Source organism: Tiliqua scincoides, chromosome 4, assembly GCF_035046505.1.
Source record: "Tiliqua scincoides isolate rTilSci1 chromosome 4, rTilSci1.hap2, whole genome shotgun sequence".
NCBI classification, from domain to species: domain Eukaryota; kingdom Metazoa; phylum Chordata; class Lepidosauria; order Squamata; family Scincidae; genus Tiliqua; species Tiliqua scincoides.
In genome coordinates this window covers 13,679,413-13,703,086 of record NC_089824.1, presented here as the reverse complement: position 1 = coordinate 13,703,086, position 23,674 = coordinate 13,679,413, and the positions used below count along the sequence as shown (strand labels likewise).

At 45.9% G+C, this 23,674-nt stretch overlaps 2 protein-coding genes across 4 annotated transcripts in view; one reads left to right on the top strand and one right to left on the bottom strand.

The window, feature by feature from the left end:
• WASHC5 (WASH complex subunit 5) overlaps window positions 1-11,721 on the bottom strand; it is a 37,489-nt gene extending 25,768 nt beyond the window's left edge. Inside the window, exons 1-9 of one of the 2 annotated variants that reach the window (XM_066623844.1) lie at window positions 11,537-11,721; window positions 8,587-8,932; window positions 7,915-8,060; window positions 7,552-7,636; window positions 6,519-6,619; window positions 5,389-5,578; window positions 5,116-5,268; window positions 3,445-3,558; window positions 1,878-2,049 (exon numbers count right to left, since the gene is read on the bottom strand). In XM_066623844.1, coding sequence (XP_066479941.1) covers window positions 1,878-2,049; window positions 3,445-3,558; window positions 5,116-5,268; window positions 5,389-5,578; window positions 6,519-6,619; window positions 7,552-7,636; window positions 7,915-8,060; window positions 8,587-8,772 — 1,147 coding nt within the window. In that variant the 5' untranslated portion in view covers window positions 8,773-8,932; window positions 11,537-11,721. The remainder of the gene's footprint in view (window positions 1-1,877; window positions 2,050-3,444; window positions 3,559-5,115; window positions 5,269-5,388; window positions 5,579-6,518; window positions 6,620-7,551; window positions 7,637-7,914; window positions 8,061-8,586; window positions 8,933-11,536) is intronic. The other variant, XM_066623845.1, reaches the window with a different exon arrangement.
• Window positions 11,695-23,674, top strand: part of NSMCE2 (NSE2 (MMS21) homolog, SMC5-SMC6 complex SUMO ligase) — a 228,362-nt gene continuing 216,382 nt past the window's right edge. Inside the window, exons 1-2 of one of the 2 annotated variants that reach the window (XM_066623846.1) lie at window positions 11,695-11,802; window positions 15,951-16,080. The gene's annotated coding sequence lies outside the window, so the exon portion shown is untranslated. The remainder of the gene's footprint in view (window positions 11,803-15,950; window positions 16,081-23,674) is intronic. The other variant, XM_066623847.1, reaches the window with a different exon arrangement.

The following is a 23,674-nucleotide window of genomic DNA, read 5'->3' as shown; positions in this document are numbered from 1 at the left end:
ACAGATACTTAGACCTGCAGATAGTGAAATCCGCTGGTCTTGGCACCTGTAGCCCTCCAAATGCAACTGAAACAAAGATCCGGTTGTATCCAGAGGGCATTCTGAGGGCCGGAGAGGCCAAGAATAGCCTCGCATAAGAACATAAGAACAGCCCCACTGGATCAGGCCATAGGCCCATCTAGTCCAGCTTCCTGTATCTCACAGCGGCCCACGAAATGCCCCAGGGAGCACACCAGATAACAAGAGACCTCATCCTGGTGCTCTCCCCTACATCTGGCATTCTGACTTAACCCATTCCTAAAATCAGGAGGTTGCGCATACACATCATGGCTTGTACCCCATAATGGATTTTTCCTCCAGAAACTCGTCCAATCCCCTTTTAAAGGCGTCTAGGCTAGACGCCAGTACCACATCCTGTGGCAAGGAGTTCCACAGACCGACCACGCGCTGAGTAAAGAAATATTTTCTTTTGTCTGTCCTAACCCGCCCAACACTCAATTTTAGTGGATGTCCCCTGGTTCTGGTATTATGTGAGAGTGTAAAGAGCATCTCCCTATCCACTCTGTCCATCCCCTGCATAATTTTGTATGTCTCAATCATGTCCCCCCTCAAGCGTCTCTTTTCTAGGCTGAAGAGGCCCAAACGCCGTAGCCTTTCCTCATAAGGAAGGTGCCCCAGCCCCGTAATCATCTTAGTCGCTCTCTTTTGCACCTTTTCCATTTCCACTATGTCTTTTTTGAGATGCGGCGACCAGAACTGGACACAATACTCCAGGTGTGGCCTTACCATAGATTTGTACAACGGCATTATAATATTAGCTGTTTTGTTCTCAATACCCTTCCTAATGATCCCAAGCATAGAATTGGCCTTCTTCACTGCCGCCGCACATTGGGTCGACACTTTCATCGACCTGTCCACCACCACCCCAAGATCTCTCTCCTGATCTGTCACAGACAGCTCAGAACCCATCAGCCTATATGAACCTCCCCAGCCTTCAGAATGACTTCTAAGACTTCAGGGAGGCTGTAGAATGTTACTCCCGGAAGTGCCATTCTTTCTCCAAAGTCTTAGACATCCCTGGACCTCAGAATGCCCTCCGGACACAAATGGAGCTCTGCTCTGGACGCATTTAGAGGGTATGTGGGTCAGGGGACCCACGTTGAGTCAAAACCGTGGATAAAAAATCTGCAGGTTAGACGCCAACTGTACATTAAAACACAACAAAGTATACCCTTCCCTTCTGTTATCAGTCAAGGAAACATCAGACATGATGACTATATGGATTAAGATCAACCACAGTTGCAAATTTCCCCCATGAAACTTTGTCAAGACTATACCAGAAATTAGAAGGGAAGTAATTTTGTTGCTAAATTACTACATCAATCTGCTAGGTGGAAAAACCAGACATCTGCTACGTGTTATAGGTTGATTTCATTAAAGCATGGGGAACTCTTGGTTTATGAACAAGATCTCAACCCAAATCAAACGGACATACATTCCATCTTTTGGGGATCATTTCTTAGAAATGCAGACTCAGCAAAGACAATACATAGGAGATCATTACATCTTAATGCAATCTTTGTTTTGCAGTTTGATGTGGAGTTTTTTTAATGTTTTTGCTCTAGAAATATAATTTTTGACTACTCTTGGCATATACGACACCACCTATAACTTCTAATGTAAAGCTTTGGTTACTGTTTACTTTGCAAACTTGAAAGATATTCAATGAAAAAACAAAGCAAAGTCTGATATAGGCTGGAAGTGCTTCCGGGCTCATGACTCAGAGATTTATGTGCAATGTATTAGGGGAAGTGGGAGGAGGGGAAGAGCAGAACTGTTTCACTTTCCATGCCACAACACACGTTTTACAATATTACCTGAGTCTGCAGTATGAAGCATCAGCCACCGGATTGCCACATTGCAGTCTCTTAAGCAGTTCAGCAGTCTGGGGATGTTATCCAGCACCAGCTCCTCTCTCAAACAGCCTTCCTTGAGAAATTGTTGCACCTGGGTGTGAACGCGTTCAGTCACAGTAGCATACCTGCTTGCCTTTAAAGACAGAATCTGAGCATTAGCACAAAAATAAGGGATTGCAGGTCAATTCTCCACTTACATGAACTTAAACGGATCCAGTTGACAGCGTACCAGAGGTTCACAATGCAGTCCTTGTCTGAACCTTTAAGCTTTATCATAATTATATGTACAGGTGAACATCGCTTAGTGACATTCTGACCAGCGACAGACCACATATGCGACAATCCATCGCTGATCCCTGTTCCCCTGCCCCAAGCTTCCAGAGCCAAGGGGAACTGCGCTCCCCTCACCTCCAGAGGCTTTTCTGAGCCCTGCAGAGGCTGCATGAGTCCGCTGGCAGCCTCTGTGGGGCTCAAAGGGCCAAAAAAATAGCTACTTCTGGTTTCTGAAGGGAAACTAGCTTTTTTTTTTTTGCCTTATAAGGCATTCTGGTAATGATTTTTCGGCTTTTACGGCCATTCTGAGCCCCGCATAGGCAGCTGGTGGACACGTGCAACCCCTACAGGGCTCAGAAAAGCCTCCAGAAGCAAGAGGAGCACAGAGAATGCATCCCTGTTGTCAAGCGATGCACACCTGTAGAATTATTTAAATTTTCTTTACCAGTTGCAAACTACAACTGTTCAAGAGGAACTAAAAAAGAGAGCATTAACCAGGGAATAAAACTGAATGGGAGCCCCAAACCAAACACTGGTTCAAGGAGAATGTTTCAGTGAACTGGAACTGAATCTCAGAATCTTTTGGCTGCCTTGTGCCTGAACAAGAACCAAGCAGAAAGAAAAAAAAGTTGTAATTGATTCAAAATATGTAGCATGATAAACTGAGCACCCAGCTCAGTAATAGGGTTTTATTTCTCTCTTTTAAAAAATTTGCTTGAATACATTTTGTGCATAAAAACTTAAAAATACAGAGTTAAACCCCTTCCCCAAAATTAAATAGTTGGCACTGTATTCATTTTAGAGTAAAACTGCAAGCAAAAGCATTTTATTTCTGCATGAAATGCAGAAGTTTAACTTTTTTTTAAAGTTTTTGAGTCTCTACATTTCCCTCACTTAACACATTTTTCCAGCTGTGAGGTTAAACTCACAAAATTGACAAATTCATGCCACGCATTGCACAATGTTAACATGAAAGACACTTCCCTATAGGAAATGAATATACTGCCTGCTTGGCTGTCACTTTCCAGCATTTTGCACACAGTGAAAAAAACCCTTATGCAAAGTTGTTACACTGGAAAGTCTGCATGAGGGATATTACATATTTATTTCTTATGCAGAACAGCTTTTAGTGTAGGACTATTTTGAGGCCCTGAAAGCTACTCCTTTGGTTAGAAGCATTACAGGACAACAAGTTTACAGAAAAGAAAACCCATTTATCTTGACTCTATGCAAGTTGTAAGAAACACTTCCCTACCTGTTCTTTGACATTGGAAAGATCCAATGTGTTGTTCAGAGCTGTTTTTGCAGCTTTGTAAGGTTCCCAAGCTTCTGCTAGATTCACAGAGATTCCCATATAAATGCTAATAACCTGGGAACAGAGGGAGAAGGAATGTTTCTCTCATACCAAGTAACTCAGAAGTTGGGGGCGGGGGAAATGTGGTCATCCTATCACATTTTAGATTGGCAGTCCAATCCTCTGCCCTCTGATGGTGGGATGAGCACACGCACTGTCACAAATGTGCTGTAAGGCACACTGTGCCAACATGAAGGCCTGTCCTACGGGCAGAAAGGCCCGCACTGGACTTCTGCCACCAGTCGGAGGTAGCACCCATCAGAGCAGGTAGCCACTCCTCAGGAGAACAGGAGGGCGGGGGGGGGGGATGGAACAGAGGTGGAGAGGAGGGGGAAATCAAGGACTTCCAAGTCTGAAAGATGGACATGAGCTGCTCAGATTTGCACCAGCAATTTCACTGGTGCAGGTCCAAGTAGCCCCATAGAGGCTGCTGGGGCTTTACGTGGAGTTAAGGGGATGAAGTTTCCCATATCTCAAGGAGACCTCCAGCAGCTTCTATTGTTGTGCTGGATACAGTGGAGGTTGCACTGGTACCACTGCACCGCAGCATGGGAATTTGGTTAGAATTGGGCTCTGGATGAATTTAAGGTTGTACCAATTACTATGTACTTATCCTTTGGCATCCAAAACTCACGTGACGACCTGACAGACCACAATGGAGTCAGTGAAGTCTAAACTGTCTGGCAGACCATTAACCTACAGCTCTAGACAAGGAACTATAAGAATTGTTTTAACTGTGGCATGATCACTGGCTAGATAAGGGATGTCAAATTTGTTTCATAGAGTGCTGGTTAGTGTTCATGATGCCTGCTAAGAGCTGGAAGTGACATCATCAAGCAGAAAGTGACATTATTAATCAGATTATGGGCAGAAATAAGCACTTTCTTCTCACACAGAAACTTATTATCTGCAAATGATGCGTCCCTTGGCCCAAAAAGTTTGGAGACCCCTGATCTTGAGTAATGTTCGTTTGGTTGGTCAATCTTCACATTCTTCTTTTTTTCTACCTTATTTTCCAGAAATTCAGTAGAAGCAATCAAGTCTAAACTGTATCAGATCCCACTCTCATTACGCTGAGGACAGGAAGAAGCAACATGAAGACAGCTCATCAGCTGGATGGGACAACGACAGCAGCACCTTTTAGTTGCTCAGACCAGGAAGCAAACCTGAGACATAAACCATTATAAGGGCCAGCAGGTTTCACCAGATCTGTTTTCGCTGATAGGTCCTGGTAGGCTTCCTCACTAGTATGACTCTTCTCCCTGCAACTCCATCCTTTGCATGGAGTTCGCAGCAGTGCACAGGAAGATTCTTGGCTTGACATTATCCAGGGTCCATTTGCAGGATCAAGTCTGTTCATTTTTCCCTGAACTATATGTTGCATTTTGCATTCTTCAACCATACAGAAATAATATGCTTAAAATAATTATACAAGGAGAGAGAAGGGGAAAAAAACATGCTTCCAAATCTAGTAGTTGGCAACCTTCAGTCTCGAAAGACTGGTATCGCGCTCTGAAATCTATCTGACCATATTTTTATATTTCAATCCAGTTTAAGAATTGTAATATTTACCCAGTTATCTGGAAAATATTTATCAACTATCTCTCTCATTTTTGCTTGCTGTGTGTGAAGAATGGATGCATCAAAATAAAGGGTCACGTACAACATGGCTGCCTGAGTAGCAAGAGCAGTGCTGCGGTGTTCTGGCAACGGATATGCAGATACCTGCAAGAAAAGGGGACTCATGATAAAAGGCAAAAAATAAAAAGACCTCCTGAAATCTAATACAGCTCTATGGTGAAGATGAAGCCGGGCACATTTCTGCCCCTGCAAGCCATGACTCACTTGGTTGTAGATGTCATCTGACCTCAGGCGCCCAATCACCATACTGATAAAAGTTTCGCTGATGGGTACCCGGCTAAAGTAACTCTCGGGGTAGTTTGGAGGCCTCTTTGTTCCAGGCTGGTTAGAATACCCAGTGCTCCGAAGGAGCTTACATATGTCATCCATATTGGAATCTGCAGAACGGGCAGCACTGGAGGGCAAATGGAGAAGGACACTTTAGAAGTAGGAACTTGGCGAGAAAGAGATAGAGAGGACAGATACATGCAGGCTTATAAGAACATAAGAGCCCTGCTAATTCATGCCAAAGGCACATCAATTCCAGCTTCCTGTATCTCACAGTGGCCCCTCAGCCTTAGGGAGCACACAAGATAACAAGAGACCCACATCCTTGTGCCCTCCCTTGCATCTGGCATAACGAGGTAGCCTACTTTTGAAATCAGGATGTTGCACATACCCATCATGCTTTGTAACCTGTGATGGACTTTTCCTCCAGAAATCTGTTCAATCCTCTTTTTCAGGCATCTAAGCCAGATGCCATCACCACATCATGTGGCAAGGAGTTCCACAGATTAATTGCAAGGTTAAAAGACACAACAGATGACTCTAGTGCCAGGTGCAGCAATCCAACCTAAATGTATTTGGGGTGGTTGCAGCAGCTAAAAAAAAATCAAGAAGTCTCTGGTAAAAAATTTCAGCTCATCCTGAATTCATTTAAATGACCTTAAGCAAGTTCTAGTTCTTTCAGCAGTTTTTTCTCTTATGACAACAGTGCCCTCCAAGAGTAGCACTGTCCTTTGTTTCCATAGTGAAAAACTATACATAACTGTATGTGGGAGAAAGTGAAAGGTCCATTCAGGGACATGAGTGCAGTGCGAGGCCTTCTTGGTGTTCAGTGTCCCCATTGACTGAGAATCCAGTCCCACCAAAAGTTCTGCTTCTTGGACACACTAAAGCATGACAAATCGGATGAATATTCTGATGGAATGTTGGGAACTGGCTTTTATTTATTAGTCAGTACAGTGGCAGAAGAGGCTTTTAGTTATTGATCATTGCCCAAGAACCCAATACAGCTTGTTATCTTTCAGCAGCCCATTATCCAGAATCAAGAATGATTACAAATCCCAGAATACCTGTATCTGTAGTAGGACACGAGCATTCTCTCCCGGACCTCTCCTTCAATTTTCTGATCTATGACCAGCAACATGACACCATACAAATAAAGAGCTTCACACTGGGGCATGAAAAGAATGTTAATTCACGTTAATATCTAGAAGGAATAAAGCTGAGTATGGAACCATTAGAGCAAAATTTAGTAAGCACTTACAAGCTTGCAATCTGCAATGGTTCCACAGAGGTTGATCCATCAAGTCATACCATTTTAATGGCACAATCAACTTTTTATCAACAAACCCCTTTTCATAGCAAACAACCTTCTTGCTCTCATCTGTGCAATGCCTGATGTACATCTTGCAGGTCTTGTGCCTGATGCCACATGTATTATGCACGGGGGGGGGGGGAGTTATGGAGTTATGTGTGAAGATTACAGAGCAGCAGAGACCAAATCCTATCCAGAGATGCTCTCAAACAGTAGTGGGCCCTTCTCCAGAGTGTGTGAGTGTATATAGGGGCAAATGAACATGTGCGGGGGTGAAGGGCTACAAAATATTGCTTTGTGGATGTGGGGGAGTCTCCAATTTCTTGCTGATGGCAATCCAGAAGAGCAAATGCCCCCCACCGCCCAAGAAACCCCTTTCTGTATATGAATTGGCTTTCTGGGCAACTATTCCATAAATCACTGTCAGTAATTCCCAAATGGTGTGATGAGGCACACTTTCACGGGGGTAACAGGACATCAACTGTCTTGCAAGGAAGAAGAGAGTTTATGATTTATCTTATTGTATTTGTAGACTTTTTGATGTGAGCCATGCTTGAAGGTTGATATATGCCTTCAATTTTAATTCGGAAAATGTGCACTTTCAGCTACTAGAAGTTTAGGATTGAAAAACTGAAAAGCTTGTGTGGTCCAAAAACTCTAAAAGGTGAGCAGGAAAAGAAAAGGATGACAAAAACAGAACTATCTTAAAATATACATATTTTACATAACAGCATCGATTACAGCAGAGGTAATTTTCTGAGGTAATTTTGGTGAGCTTAAATGCTTACCAACAGCTGCTTTCCATCTTCATTGAGCAACACTGTTTCCAAGGTTTGCTGTATATAAATTCCTTCATTAAGATCATCCAGGTATCTAAAAATCAAGAATATCTTGAAGAGTGAATGTTGGAAAAAACTGACCCAACACAAAATAAGGAACTTTTTGCTTTCTAAAGCGCGGCAGACATGGGTAGCCAAATTTCCTAGTTTGCTGGGTTTTACCTGGGAGTACCTCTTACCTGCTTTGTCCATTAGCTGGCCTTTCTGCCAGCTAATTACACAGCTTACAGGTCTGCCCTCTCCAGCAAAAGGTTGTTGTTGGGGGGGGGGGGAGATCCAAGTTACTAAACCAATACATTAGCAGTAGTTTACCTGTTTAAGTCCACTATGTATTTATGGACGCTTTGAAAAGCCAGATAAAATCTGGTCAAGATTTCTAGGTTGTTCTCACGAAATTCATCATCTAAATCCAGTAGGTCGGGTTTAGCTTCTAGCTTTCCTTCACATGCCTCAGGCCCCTACAAAGAGTAAATTAAATTAAAAAGCCAATTAAGTGCTCCAAAGATATACTGAGAATGAAAATCTGTTCTTCAAGCCTGCTTCTTGTGCTACTTTTAAACTACTGACATGCTTTTGTGAATCACATCCCTATTTGAAGAAGACTATTTGAAGAAAATTTCCCTATTTGAAGAAAAGTGACTTGAGAATTATAAGACCGTGAGTCTTATAACAGGAAGACCCTAGAAGCTCCTCTGGGGTTCTCAAGCTACCTCAGAGTCAAAGGTTTATCATACAAGTATAAATACACGCAATTATTACACTACATCACATCAGACTTGCAGTACACAAATGTTACTGGACCACACATACCTGCCCTATAGTGATTTGTATAGAACTTAATCATGGCCAACTTTAGCTGAATGGAGTCTAAAAGTTTATTATTAACTTAATTTACTTAAGAATGGTCACTTTTAATCATGTGTAAAAATAGTATTTCAAGAGGGAGAACACTCAATCTCAAAGCAGTTTCAGCAAAACCCCTACCTTGAAATAACTGAAATCAAATATGATATCCCCATATTTCTGTTGATCAACTTTGTCCTTGAGCCGGAAGACAGACGGAATGAATTCTGAGAGCCTCAGAAGTTCAGCAATGATAGCATTTCCACAAGAGATGATCCGAAGAATCGCCTGTCCACAGAGGTTATTTTCAGCTAGGAAGTCCAACATGATAACGACAAGGGTGGTAGCTAAACAGTGTTTTTTTCAGTCCAATCTTCTGTTTTCACTCCTAATGTTATCAGAAGAAAGATGCATTGCTGAGTGCTCCATTAACATATCTGCAAATCATCTGTCACTGAGCATACTCCAGAGGGATAGTCGTGTTAGCCTATAAACAGCAAAAACAATGAAGAATCCTGTGACAACTTAAAGATTAATACAGTACACTGATTTTGGTATAAGCCTTCATGGAGTACAGTCTGTTTTGTCAGATGCATGAAGATACTGAGCACATGTGACACTGCAAGTTTTTGTTATCTTGGTTGGCAACAAAGTCTATTCTTTTTCATCATACTATAACTCTAGTTCCTTAAAAGATGTTAGATGAATCAATTGCAATCCCAGCCCATGTGCAGCCTGGTGCCAGGATTGCAGAATGCTCCCCCCTCAATGAGAAGTCTATTCCCCTACTCACTGGTCGCTCTGAAGCCTTGCATGACATCCTCTGGCCCTCCAAAAGCATTCACAGGTCCTTTAATCATTACTTCTGGTTTTCATTGGAAAAACAGAACTGATGTTTACCGGCCCTCCAGAGGTCTCAGAAGGCTTTCAGAGGGCCAGAGGACACCACATGAGGCCTCCCCAGCCCTTGGAAGGTAGGGTGACTGCTTCATACAGCTGTGGACAAATGATAGCAACTGCTTCAATCTACCCTCTTTTCATGCCAGCCCCAGGCATAAGTACATAAGAAAAGCCCCGCTGGGTCAGACCACGGGCCCATCTAGTCCAGCTTCCTATATCTCACAGTGGCTCACCAAATGCTTCAGGGAGCACAAAAGATACCAACTCTCTCCTCTCTTAGTTTTTTCTGCAGCTCTCCACTTCAAAACTTCTCAACCCTTGCAACAAGACCCCAGGGAACGCTACGGTACATTCTCATCTTCATTTTGAAGAACATTTCCAGACAAAATTCCAAAGACCTTCAGGTAGCAGAGTTTCAGAATAATTTTGGGCTGGGAAAGTCCAAACTACTATTCATGTGCAAAGGAAGTAGCCCATAGAACTCTGGACAACTGGAACAAATCAATCAACAATCAATCAACAGTATTTATATACCGCTTTTCAACTAAAAGTTCACAAAGCGGTTTACAGGGAAAAATCAAATAACTAAATGGCTCCCTGTCCCAAAAGGGCTCACAATCTAAAAGATGCAAATGAATACCAGCAGACAGCCACTAGAACAGACAGTGCTGGGGTGAGGTGGGCCAGTTACTCTCCCCCTGCTAAAAAAAGGAGCACCCACTTGAAAAAGTGCCTCTTACCCAATTAGCAGGGGTAAACAAACAACAGGTCAGGCTGTTACTTTCATTCAGTTGCTATGTCATAGACAGAGGTGGGATTTTTCAGGCGATAACGACATAAAAGCACATAATGCAGCTTTCTGCACTTTTCCTCTTTGGGGAGGACGAAAAACACAAAACCCTGAAATCTGCAAAAAAAAATAAAAATATAACACCTCTACATATTGATCATTGTAGGTTTAATGGGCTGGACTGAGGGGGTGCATGGGTAATGACTGCAGCTGCATCTGCTGACACTATACCACCTATATCACCTCCCTAGTACACTTTTAAAGCAATTATGTTTAATTATAATTTTTAAAAATGCACCCTTGGAATTAAAAGGCATAACACCACTTTCTGCATTTTGGGAAAAAAACAAAAACTGCAAAAAAAAATAATTAAAAAAACATTTAAGAAAACCTCAAGTTATAGAAGAATCTGGCTGGCACTGCAGGAAAGAAAACACTGGGTTCATTTTCAAGAAGCACAGAGCCAGGTGACAAATGCCTGCACCACATCCCTCTGACGTGGAAACAGTGTGCCTCAACAGCAGACCCATACGTGGATGCTGGGATTAATTAATGATGGGGGGGGGGGGGAAGCACTTTGCACAAGCACAAATACCATGCTTTCTTTACCATTAGTTTCCATACCATGTTCTTGAGAACATCAAAGGTTAAGATGCTGCAAGTCCGAGGCTAGAATATCCACCCGCCCTTTGTTTCTCCTAGCAATTAGGGGACAATCAGAAGTGTCCCCTTTCCTCCCATCACTTCAGTCTATGCCAAGCCAAACACTACACAGCACCTATTGAACCGGTGCCTGTCACAGATGTGTTAAAGGCACAGGAGGAGCCCTTGCGGCAGCAGGGGGAGTAATACTGACTCTTCCCCTCTTGCGCAGCAATGTTCACCCACATCAGTACTGTACATAAGAACTTAAGAAGAGCCCTGCCGGATCAGGCCAAAGGCCCATCTAGCCCAGCTTCCTGTATCTCCCAGTGGCCCACTAGAAGCCTCAGGGAGCACACAAGACCTGCATCCTGGTGTAAATCCCCTGCACCTGGCATTCAGGGGTACCCCACTTCTGAAAACAGGAGACTGCACATACCCATCATGGGTTGTATGGCCTAGTCCAGCTTCCTGTATGTCCCAGTGGCCCACCAGATGCCTCAGGGAGCACACAAGAGCTGCATCCTGGTGAAATGCCCCGCGCCTGGCATTCAGGGGTACCCCACTTCTGAAAACAGGAGGCTGCACATACCCACCAGGGCTTGTAACTTATGATGGACTTTTCCTCCAGAAACCTGTCCAGTCCCCCCTGAAAGCCGTCCAGGCCAGGCCCTAGCATCACATCATGTGGCAGGGGGTTCCACAGACCAACCACAGGCTGGGTAAAGAAAGGGTGTAGCGGTGCTGCCCAGCACTTACCCAGCCCTGGCTGGCTTCGGGGCACCTGCGAAGACTGGCCGGCCTGCCTCCCTGCTGCTGCTTGCGAGAGTTGCAGGGGAGCCCCAGGCCCGGGGGCGGGCGGGCGCGCGGAGAGCCAGGCGGCAGGGAGGTGGGCAGAGGGGGGAGCCGCAGCCAGCGCTCGCCTCCGGCCTCCCATCACATGGGAGCTGCGCGGGTCATGTGAACGGGCGCCGGCTGATGATGAGCCTCTTCCTGGCTGCCGCCGCCTCCTCTCCTCCTCCGAGGTAAGCGGGCGGCTGCAGCAGCAGAAGCGGGGAAAGGGGTGCCAGCCCTGGCCGGGGGGAACCCCGAGGAAGGGGGCCAGGGCAGCCTGGAGTCAGGGGCTGGCAAGCCGGCTCGCCCAGGCCCTGGAACCTGCACCCGCACCTCTTCCTCGCTTGCAAGCGAGCTCGCCCGTGCCCTGCTTGCCCCTTCCGAGCAAGCCGGCTCATGCCCTGGAGCCTTTCTCGCCTGCAAGCAAGCAAGCAAGCGGGCAGCTCCTGCCTGGGGGCTGTCGGTGCATTTCACATGCTTACCTCGGAGTAGATCCTATTGAACTTAGTGGGAGTTACACGCAGAGGATTGGGCTATAGGAAGGGAATGGCTTGCAAACAAGGAAGGGAGTCCAGGGCATGAGCTGGCTAGCTAATGTCCTGGAACCCCTTCTTTGCTTGCCAGCCTTTCCTTGCTTGCAGGAAAGCTTGCTCATGCCCTGGAACCCCTTCCTCGCTTGCAAACCCTTCCTTGCTTGAAAGCAACCAAGCTGGTACTTGCCTGCCTGCCTGGGGGGGCTATTCTTGGTCCCATTCGCAATTTAGTGGGAGAGCTGACTGATGCTTGGCTTTCGGAAGGGAAGTGCAGAGATGCAGAACAAACTTTGAAAGCCACACACTTTTGACTTGGGAGAGATGGCGCATTCGCTTTAGAGCAGAAGTTCCCAAACTTCTTAACACCAGGATCCACTTCTTAAAATGGCACTCTATAGCAGTGCTTCTCAACCAGTGGTACAGGTACCACCAGTGGTACTTCGGATGGTATGTACAGGACCCCTGAACACCTGTTGTCCAGCCTCAAGACACAACCAACAGCAGTGGAAGGCTCAATGGGCAGAGCTCCAAAGCATGTTTTTCTGTGCTCAAAAAAACCCTCCTGTCCAACCTGAGCCTCTTACTGGTGTTCGTCATGTCACATCAGGCCTCCCAACCTAGAAGTAACTGGCAATGATGTCATTGACAGTTATTTCCAGTGGCACTTCAGATAGGTGGACCATGTGAAGTGGTACGGCGGAGGACAAACGTTGAGAAACACTGATCAATAGGAACCCACCTAGGTTTACAGACTTTAAGAAAAGGAGATCTAGAAATATTTATTTATTTATTTATTTATTTATTTATTTATTTATTTATTTATAAGTAATAATAACCAGAAAAAAGACCCTCTAACATTTATCTCCCTATATTTACATATGGTTGCAAACTACAGGAGCTCAGCTCTTTGCAGGGCAGATAACAGCTACAGTGTCTGATTTTTTGAACATAAGAAGAGCCCCACTGGATCAGGTCAAAGGCCCATCTTGTCCAGATTCCTATATCTCACAGTGGCCCACTAGGTCAGTAGCCCCAGGGCTTGAGGCAATTACCGTAGTTATCTGAGCTTTCCATCACCCTTTGGCGACCCACCAAAAATCAGGTCACAGCCGACCAGTGGATACTGACCCACAGGTTGAGAACTGCTACTTTAGATGCGTGGCAGTAAGGTATGGCTCATTTGGAGCAGGGAAGAAAATACTTTGTACATGCTCGGTGGCTCTTCTGTTATTTCTAAGATGCTAGAGATGAACTCCAGGCTTGGGATGCAGAATCTAAGGCTCTGAGAGTATGCAAATTCTGGTGATCCAACACAGCCAGATATTCTGTAGTTGGAAAGTGTATACTTTAAAAACAACAACAACAAAACTCCTCCATATTCCAGTGTTGTTGAAAAAGAAATTCCATATCATTGTTTTGCCAAAATCCTTTATGGAAACTTCCCTTCCTACTGGTTTATCAAGCCTGGTGGGTTGCTGTCTGCCTGCTGCCCATCCAGATAAGACCACCTTGAATCCTTTCTCTTTCTGTATGCAGTCCTAGTAAACTGTGCACTCATATGGAAGTAAGCCTCATTGGGATCAGTGAGACTTACCTTGAGCAAACATGTATAGACTTTGGGTTGTATGGGAATTTTGTAAGATCTCAGACTGGAAGTGTCAGCATTGAAAATATTACACAGGCCTATGTACATTATCTCGTAAATGTTAGACCTATTTTTTTGGTATATTTGGGGTGCTGAACGCCCAAAATGGCATCATTTTTGCCCAGGTGGTTCTAGTTTGGGGGGTACAGCATAGCCATCATAAATGCTGATTCAATCAGCTTCTTTGGTAGGAAGCCATGATGCTGTTTCCCTCTCTGTATCCCAGATTTGTTCAGCTATCATTGGCAACTGAAAAAAAGGTGGTGTTTAGTAGCCCTGTGTTATCAATAGCTGTGAAGGGGTATTAGAGAAATTCATGAAGGGCAGGGCCACCACTGGCTGCTAGTCATGATGGCTGCATGCCACCTACAGGTTCAGAGAGTGTACCTCTGAATACCCTATGCAGGAGAGTCACAGTGGGAATCCAGAAGTGCTCTGTTGTGCTGGTGTTGGTTCTCTGTGTGCTTTATCAACATTGCCTAAATGCTGCTGCTCTCATGTCAATGGCAAGACTCCCACTTGCCTTTAGAACAGGAGACTTGAGGACATGTTGAACCTGTAGGGATTTATTTTATTTATTCACATTGTTATACTGCCCTTCCTCCAGTGAGCTCAGGGTGGTATACATGGATCCTTCCCTTCTTCTGTGCTTACAACAACCCTGTGAGGTAGAGGTAAGGCTGAGAGATAGTGACTGGCCCAAGGTCACCCAGGAATCTTTGTGAATGAGTGAGGATTTGAACCTGGATCTTCCAGATCTCATCCTAGAGACATCATGCCAAAAAAGATGTGGCGGTGGATGCTAATTTGCAACCAATTTGGATGACTATTTGGCTCTGTGTGATTACAGGTGCGTGCTCTAGCTTTGCCTCTCCTTTCCTGGTTAACTTCTGCAATCTGACAAGAGACACTCCCCCCCCTTACAAAAATTAACTGAGAGGGGAGGAGTTAGGATGCATGTGCAGCATGGGTTCACATGTCCATAACTGCAGGGGGGCGGCCTGGCTGCGAAAGCATCCAAACTGTTCCTTAGTCAGTGATTCTCACACATTTAGCACCGGGACCCACTTTTTAGAATGAGAATCTGTCAGGACCCACTGGAAGTGATGTCATGACTGGAAGTGACATCATCAAGCAGGAAAATTTTTGACAATACTAGGCTGAACTCCTACCCACACTTACCCAGGAGTAAGTCCCATTGATTGTCATTGATAAAAAAATACACATGGCAGCTTGTTAAAAGGACAGGTCTATAACATTTCCCCAGATTTTAGGAATGGGTTAAGTCAGAATGCCAGATGTAGGGGAGAGCACCAGGATGAGGTCTCTTGTTACCTGGTGTGCTCCCTGGGGCATTTGGTGGGCCGCTGTGAGATACAGGAAGCTGGACTAGATGGGCCTATGGCCTGATCCAGTGGGGCTGTTCTTATGTTCTTATGTTCTTATGTTCAGATGCAGTCACATACCATGGTAGCATCAAGTCTACTATATTAAAAATAAAATATTGAAATGAATGGGGACCTGCCTGAAATCGGTTCACGAGCCACTTAGTGGGTCCCGACCCATGGTTTGAAAAACACCACCTTCGATAGTTTTAAAAGGGGATTAGGCAAATTTATGCAGAATGGGCTGGTGCAGGGGTGTCCAAACCTTTTGGCAGGATGGCCACATCCTCTCTGACACTGTGTTGGGGGGAAAAAAAAAAAAGAATTCACATTTAAAATTTGAATAAATTTACATAAATGAATATATTAGAGATGGAACTTGAATGAATAAAGTTCCATCTCTAAAGGCCTATAAGGCCTTGTGCAAAGCAAGGCTGGCCTTTCCTTTGCTGCTGCTGCTGCTTCGCACATGTGAAAGGGCAAGGAGCAGAGGGAGCCTTTGGACCGCAACTCACATGAGAGGTCAAACAGTTGGCCCTTGCGCTAAGAGTAGTCGCATCGGGCCAGTGTGGGTTTCAGCAAGTCTCCGGTGGGCCAGAGGCTCATTGGAGACAGGGGGCTCCCCATGGGCTGGATTGGGGGTCCCTAAGAGCTGCAAATGCCCCCCTTGCTGGGATTTGGGCACCCCTGGATTGGTGGATGATCCTACCATGTTGGTTCTCTTTCTACTCGCCTTTTGACAGCAGCTGAAAACACGTTCTTATTATTCTCTGCAGACGCGTGTGGCCTCTGCGAACCAAGTGCCTCTGGGAACTAAGTGCCAGGTAAGGCACAAGAGTTTAGCATCTGGGCGAGGAGAAGGCAAGGAGACCTCTGAGTTTTGGAGAAGGAGAGGAGGAGGAGGAGGTAAGTGTACTCATTCTAACGCTTTGTCTTTCTAACTCCCTGTCTTCTAACCTTAACCTTACCTTTAAAGCAACCGTAAATCAAAATTGAAAGTAGCACCTAAGGGAGGTACATAGGGCTACTCTGAGCAGGAGCAGAGTCCTACTCGTGAGTAAGAGCAGAGTCCTACTCGTGAGTAAGTGCCCAAGGGTCAGGCATTTAAATCAAAATTGAAAGTTAGCTGCACCTAAGGTAGCACTTAATCGAAGAAAGGGAGGAGGATAAAGTGAAAAGCAGGTTTTCTACTTGCTTAAATTAAACCTATACTTAACCCAGGTTAAACCTACTCTAAGTTAGAACATAACCTAAACAGGTCAGTAAATTGGGACACAGGATCTAGAGAGCAATAAATAATTAAACAAACCCAAATAAAAACTAGCTTGAGGTTACAAAAACAGTCCAGCCTAAGAGAGCAGAACTAGGAGGGAAAGGACCTAGGAAGGGCCAATTCCCAACCCATTAAGAGCCCCAAGCAGTCCATTCAGGAGCCTGCAGAGTAGGTCACGCCCGTCAGCAGCCATTTGCCTTCCTGAGCTTTTGTAAACTCACCTGGGAAGGCCAGCCCCCGTTCAATCAGGAAGGAAGGAGGGGGGAGGAGCCAGCCAGGAGTATAAAGCTAGGCAGGCCATCGCGTGTGGCCTCTGGGAACCAAGTGCCTCTGGGAACTAAGTGCCAGGTAAGGCACAAGAGTTTAGCATCTGGGCGAGTTCAGCAGCAGGGCGAGGAGGCCAGGGCCCCATACATTGCCCTTCCTCTTCCCTAGAGAAAAAGGCTGCTATCCAGTGTACGGTTTTTAAAAGGACCCCTAAATAAAACAACAACAACAACAACAAAAAAGCTATGCAGTCAGACAGCCAGCAGCAGAGTGGGGGCTATCCAGTGTTCTGCATCGAGTACCACATGTATGATTATATGCCTCTGGGGTATAAGTCATGGGTGTGTCCTCGGTGCAAGGAGCTCCAGGCTCTCAGGGAACGCGTCCGCTCCCTTGAAGCCTTGGTGGCCGACCTGGAGAAGCGCAGGCAGCCAGAGGAGGACCGTGGGGAGACTTCTGGGGACGATCAGGCTTCGTCCCAACCTCAGGCGTGCAGCTCCTCGGCTGCCCGGGTGGGAAGTCTCGGGACTGGAGGACGTCATCCTGGAGAGGAGGGAAACAATCCCCTAGGGGGGAATCCCTTCTCCAGGGGATGGGCCCGTATCCGAGCGCACTCGGGATACTCCTCGGCGGGAGGGGGGTCGGGGGCTTCTTGTAGTGGGGGATTCAATTATTAGAAACATAGAGAGGGGGGTTTGCGACGGATGTGAGGACCGCATGGTGACTTGCCTGCCTGGTGCGAAGGTTGCGGACATCACTTCTCGTCTAGACAGGCTAGTAGACAGTGCTGGGGGAGAGGTAGCGGCTGTGGTGCATGTCGGCACCAACGACGTGGGCAAGTGTAGCTGGGAGGTCCTGGAGGCCAAATTTAGGCTTTTAGGCAGGAAGCTGAAAGCCAGGACCTCAAAGGTAGCGTTCTCTGAAGTGCTACCTGTTCCACGCGCAGGGCCAGCTAGGCAGGCGGAGATCAGGGGTCTCAATGCGTGGATGAGACGGTGGTGTAGGGAGGAGGGGTTTAGATTCGTTAGGCACTGGGGAACGTTTTGGGACAAGCGGGGCCTGTACAAGAGGGACGGGCTCCATTTGAACCAGAATGGAACCAGACTGCTGGCGCATAACATTAAAAAGGTGGCAGAGCAGCTTTTAAACTGACCCCTGGGGGAAGGCCGACAGGAGCCGAGGGGCATCCGGTTCGGGACTCCTCATCCCTATGGGATGAGGATGGGGAGGTTAGAGAACAACAAGACAAAGGCAGGGTAGGAGAAGAAATTGGGAAAGGTAGGGAGATGGGATGTGATAGACAGTTTGGCACAATGAGAGGATGCAGGGACAAAGGAGCGAATAAGCCCATCCTGGGGCATTCCGTGTATAAATGCTTTTATGCGAATGCCCGAAGTCTACGAGCAAAGGTGGGAGAACTGGAATGTCTGGTGACAAGGGAAAATATTGACATAGTGGGCATAACGGAAACCTGGTGGAATGCGGAGAATCAGTGGGATACCGCAATCCCGGGCTATAAACTCTACAGGAGGGACAGGCAGGGGCGTGTTGGAGGTGGGGTGGCCCTTTATGTTAAGGAAGGGATAGAATCCAGCAAAGTAGAGATTGAAGGTGGGTCCGACTCCACCGTAGAATCTCTGTGGGTTAAATTACCAGGCTTGTGCAGCGATGTAATACTGGGGGCGTGCTATCGTCCTCCAGACCAGAAATCTGATGGGGACCTTGAAATGAGGAAACAGATCAGGGAGGTGACAAGGAAGGACAGGGTTGTAATCATGGGGGACTTCAATTATCCTCATATTGACTGGGTCAATTTGTGTTCTGGTCACGATAAGGAAACCGGATTTCTTGACGTGCTAAATGACTGTGGCTTAGATCAGCTAGTCACGGAGCCCACCAGAGGACAGGTGACTCTGGATTTAATTTTGTGCGGTACGCAGGACCTGGTTAGAGATGTAAATGTTACTGAGCCATTGGGGAACAGTGATCATGCTGCGATCCGTTTTGATGTGCACGTTGGGGGAAGAATACCAGGCAAATCTCTAACAAAAACCCTTGACTTCCGACGGGCGGACTTCCCTCAAATGAGGAGGCTGGTTAGAAGGAGGTTGAAAGGGAGGGTAAAAAGAGTCCAGTCTCTCCAGAGTGCATGGAGGCTGCTTAAAACAACAGTAATAGAGGCCCAGCAGAGGTGTATACCGCAAAGAAAGAAGGGTTCCACTAAATCCAGGAGAGTGCCCGCATGGCTAACCAGCCAAGTTAGAGAGGCTGTGAAGGGCAAGGAAGCTTCCTTCCGTAAATGGAAGTCTTGCCCTAATGAAGAGAATAAAAAGGAACATAAACTGTGGCAAAAGAAATGTAAGAAGGTGATAGGGGAGGCCAAGCGAGACTATGAGGAACGCATGGCCGGCAACATTAAGGGGAATAATAAAAGCTTCTTCAAATATGTTAGAAGCAGGAAACCCGCCAGAGAAGCGGTTGGCCCTCTGGATGGTGAGGGAGGGAAAGGGGAGATAAAAGGAGACTTAGAGATGGCAGAGAAATTAAATGAGTTCTTTGCATCTGTCTTCACGGCAGAAGACCTCGGGCAGATACCGCTGCCCGAACGGCCCCTCCTGACCGAGGAGTTAAGTCAGATAGAGGTTAAAAGAGAAGATGTTTCAGACCTCATTGATAAATTAAAGATCAATAAGTCACCGGGCCCTGATGGCATACACCCAAGGGTCATTAAGGAATTGAAGAATGAAGTTGCAGATCTCTTGACTAAGGTATGCAACTTGTCCCTCAAAACGGCCACGGTACCAGAAGATTGGAGGATAGCAAATGTCACGCCTATTTTTAAAAAGGGAAAGAGGGGGGACCCGGGAAACTATAGGCCGGTCAGCCTAACATCTATACCGGGTAAGATGGTGGAATGCCTCATCAAAGATAGGATCTCAAAACACATAGACAAACAGGCCTTGCTGAGGGAGAGTCAGCATGGCTTCTGTAAGGGTAAGTCTTGCCTCACCAACCTTATAGAATTCTTTGAAAAGGTCAACAGGCATGTGGATGCGGGAGAACCCGTGGACATTATATATCTGGACTTTCAGAAGGCGTTTGACACGGTCCCTCACCAAAGGCTACTGAAAAAACTCCACAGTCAGGGAATTAGAGGACAGGTCCTCTCGTGGATTGAGAACTGGTTGGAGGCCAGGAAGCAGAGAGTGGGTGTCAATGGGCAATTTTCACAATGGAGAGAGGTGAAAAGCGGTGTGCCCCAAGGATCTGTCCTGGGACCGGTGCTTTTCAACCTCTTCATAAATGACCTGGAGACAGGGTTGAGCAGTGAAGTGGCTAAGTTTGCAGACGACACCAAACTTTTCCGAGTGGTAAAGACCAGAAGTGATTGTGAGGAGCTCCAGAAGGATCTCTCCAGACTGGCAGAATGGGCAGCAAAATGGCAGATGCGCTTCAATGTCAGTAAGTGTAAAGTCATGCACATTGGGGCAAAAAATCAAAACTTTAGATATAGGCTGATGGGTTCTGAGCTGTCTGTGACAGATCAGGAGAGAGATCTTGGGGTGGTGGTGGACAGGTCGATGAAAGTGTCGACCCAATGTGCGGCGGCAGTGAAGAAGGCCAATTCTATGCTTGGGATCATTAGGAAGGGTATTGAGAACAAAACGGTTAGTATTATAATGCCGTTGTACAAATCTATGGTAAGGCCACACCTGGAGTATTGTGTCCAGTTCTGGTCGCCGCATCTCAAAAAAGACATAGTGGAAATGGAAAAGGTGCAAAAGAGAGCGACTAAGATGATTACGGGGCTGGGGCACCTTCCTTATGAGGAAAGGCTACGGCGTTTGGGCCTCTTCAGCCTAGAAAAGAGACGCTTGAGGGGGGACATGATTGAGACATACAAAATTATGCAGGGGATGGACAGAGTGGATAGGGAGATGCTCTTTACACTCTCACATAATACCAGAACCAGGGGACATCCACTAAAATTGAGTGTTGGGCGGGTTAGGACAGACAAAAGAAAATATTTCTTTACTCAGCGCGTGGTCGGTCTGTGGAATTCCTTGCCACAGGATGTGGTGCTGGCGTCTAGCCTAGACGCCTTTAAAAGGGGATTGGATGAGTTTCTGGAGGAAAAATCCATTATGGGGTACAAGCCATGATGTGTATGCGCAACCTCCTGATTTTAGGAATGGGTTATGTCAGAATGCCAGATGTAGGGGAGAGCACCAGGATGAGGTCTCTTGTTATCTGGTGTGCTCCCTGGGGCATTTGGTGGGCCGCTGTGAGATACAGGAAGCTGGACTAGATGGGCCTATGGCCTGATCCAGTGGGGCTGTTCTTATGTTCTTATGTTCTTATGTTCTTTAGCTTTAGGGAGTTTTTCCTCCTCCCCAATGCTATGTAGCCTCATTTTAATCCAATTTTAGTTTATATTACCCAAGGCTGTGCTTTTATTGCTATGTTTTTATGGATTCTACTGTGCTTAATTTTGTTGTTTTTAAATTATGTTGTAAGCTGCTTGGGTGCTTCTCAACAGGAAGCGGAAAGGCAGGATATAAATATTTTAAACCAATAAATGGGTTTAATTATTCTTGTTCATTAGGGTTACCTGATATAAAGCGGGATAGAGAGCCTATACCTTTAACCCTTGTATAGAAGAGGGAATTTGGGCAGCTGCAGCTCAGCATGGAGAGGTTTATAAAGCTGCACCTGCCCAAATTCCCTATTCTATACAAGAGTTAAAGGTACTATGTCCCCCTTTGTATCAGGTAACTCTGTTGTTAATGGTTTGTTAACTGCTTTCAGCTCTTGGAAAAAAGGCATTAATTGAGTGTGTAAGGCTGCAGTCCTACACATGTTTACTTGGGAGTAATTCTCATTGAACTCAGTGGGGCTTAGTTCTGTGCAGACATGCCTAGTGCTCTGTAAATAGCTATCATGAGTAATAAACTATTGATAAACCTCAGAGACCATATTCCACTGAATATTAGTAACCTGGGGGTATGGTATTGCAGGAGAGGGCTGATGTCTTCAGACCCTATATGTGGGCTCTATGGAGGCATCCGGTTGATAATGTGACAAAATGGAGTTTGGGACTAGATAAAATTTGGTCTCGCCCAGCATAGCCCTTCTGAAGTTTAAAACAACAACAAGTACTGGGCATTGGGAAAACTTTGGAGACTTGTGGTCTAAGACCAGTGGTTGAGAATTGGCTGTTGTGAAATGAAGGATGTCCTCTGTGTGTTATGGAAATGTCATGTTCTAGAACAGCCATTTTCAACCACTGCGCTGTGGCACATTGGTGTGCCGAGAGTGGTCCACAGGTGTGCCACAGGAATTTGGGGGGAGGTTATTTTGTTAGTAGGGCCAATGGGGGATGTGAGCCTCCACTGGCAGCATGGTGTGCCTTGTCAATTGTCAAAAACCTGATGGTGTGCTTTGACAATTTTAATGCCTTGTCAGTGTGCCGTGAAATGAAAAAGGTTGACAATCACTGTTCTAGAACATAGAATCATGGTGTGCATCAGTTCTAAAGGTAGAGAGGCAAAGATAAAATGGGATTAGGCAGGATGTTAACAGCAAGAACCATCTGCTCCTTATTGGAGGAGAGTGGGCTTCTTGCAGAACTGGGGATGCCCTAACTGTGGACCCTTTAGGGCTTTTAGGCTTGAAGCCAGAACCTTTTCTCTGCACATGTGCTGGTTGATAAGGAGCCTGCCAGTTGTACAGGAGCTTACCGAGTATTGTAGGTAGGGGTAATCACCTTGGTTATTTATGTGGCATCCTTTGTGTAAAGGTGTGGTTTTGAGGCGGTATTCTGGAGGATGCACGGCGTTGTCTTTGCTGCCCCAAATGGCTCTGATGGCGAGGGGAAGGGGCTGCTTACATGGCTCGTTGTAGCACCTGCTATACTAACCACACCACCTCCCCTGGCTACACTTCTGCAGATGAGTTTTCCTAAAAGACAACCTGCCTGTTAGTAAGGATCTGTTGCAATGTTTAGCTGCAGGGGAGTATGAGACCTCACTTTACCTTACCTGGCGCACACCCAATGACTTGAGTGAGTGCCCTTGACTGTGCCTCAGGATCTGCTGTAGAGAGTTCCCTGGAGGCAGAAAACTTGAAAGCTGCTGGTTTAGACTATTATAATGGAGTGCCCTAACAGAATATCTATTGTGCAAATGATAAACCAAATAAAAGCCTTGCCTGCAGATTTGTAATCTAATCCAGTTTTACAATCTTTTTTTAATAAGTGCTTATTTTATGCATCCTTGATCTTTCAGTAGCGCTTGTTTATTCTTCACACTTATATTCCCACCTGTCCTCCAATGAACTCTCAGGGCAGCATTTATGGTTCCTCCCCCTCCTCATAGCCTCACAACATTCCTGTGAGGTAGGCTGGGGCCAAGAGATAGCAGGGCCAAGGTTGTTTAGTAAACTTCATGACTGAGCATGGACTTGAACACTGACTTCAATTCTCCAACCACTGAGCACCACACTGGTTATTTGAAATAATTATAGCAATATTCAAGGATCCACATTTAAAATAATGAGACTCCCTGAGTCAAAGAATCAACTCTGAGCATTCCAGAGTGTAACAAAGAGCCTGCTTGCATGACCACTTGTGTGCTCAGAAGCCATAGACTTGTTGCTCTTGACAAATAGCTTAATCCTGTTGAGCAAGCTGCACGTGTCTGCCTGTTGCATCAGACGGTTTTAGTGGCTTTTGGAATGCCACCAGAGATACCACAAGTGAAGCTGGGATGCCTGTCTTGCAGAATCCTTGCCTCACTTCATACTTGGCCCTGCTTTGATGGGTTACCAAATCAAGTCTTGAATCGGAGGTTGTCTTGACCTCTTAAAATTCAGCATGCTATCACCAGATCCCTGTTTAGTTATAGCTGAAAGGAGAAGGGGGCTAAAGTGAGGTGGCTCTGTAGGGCAGAAGGGGTTGCC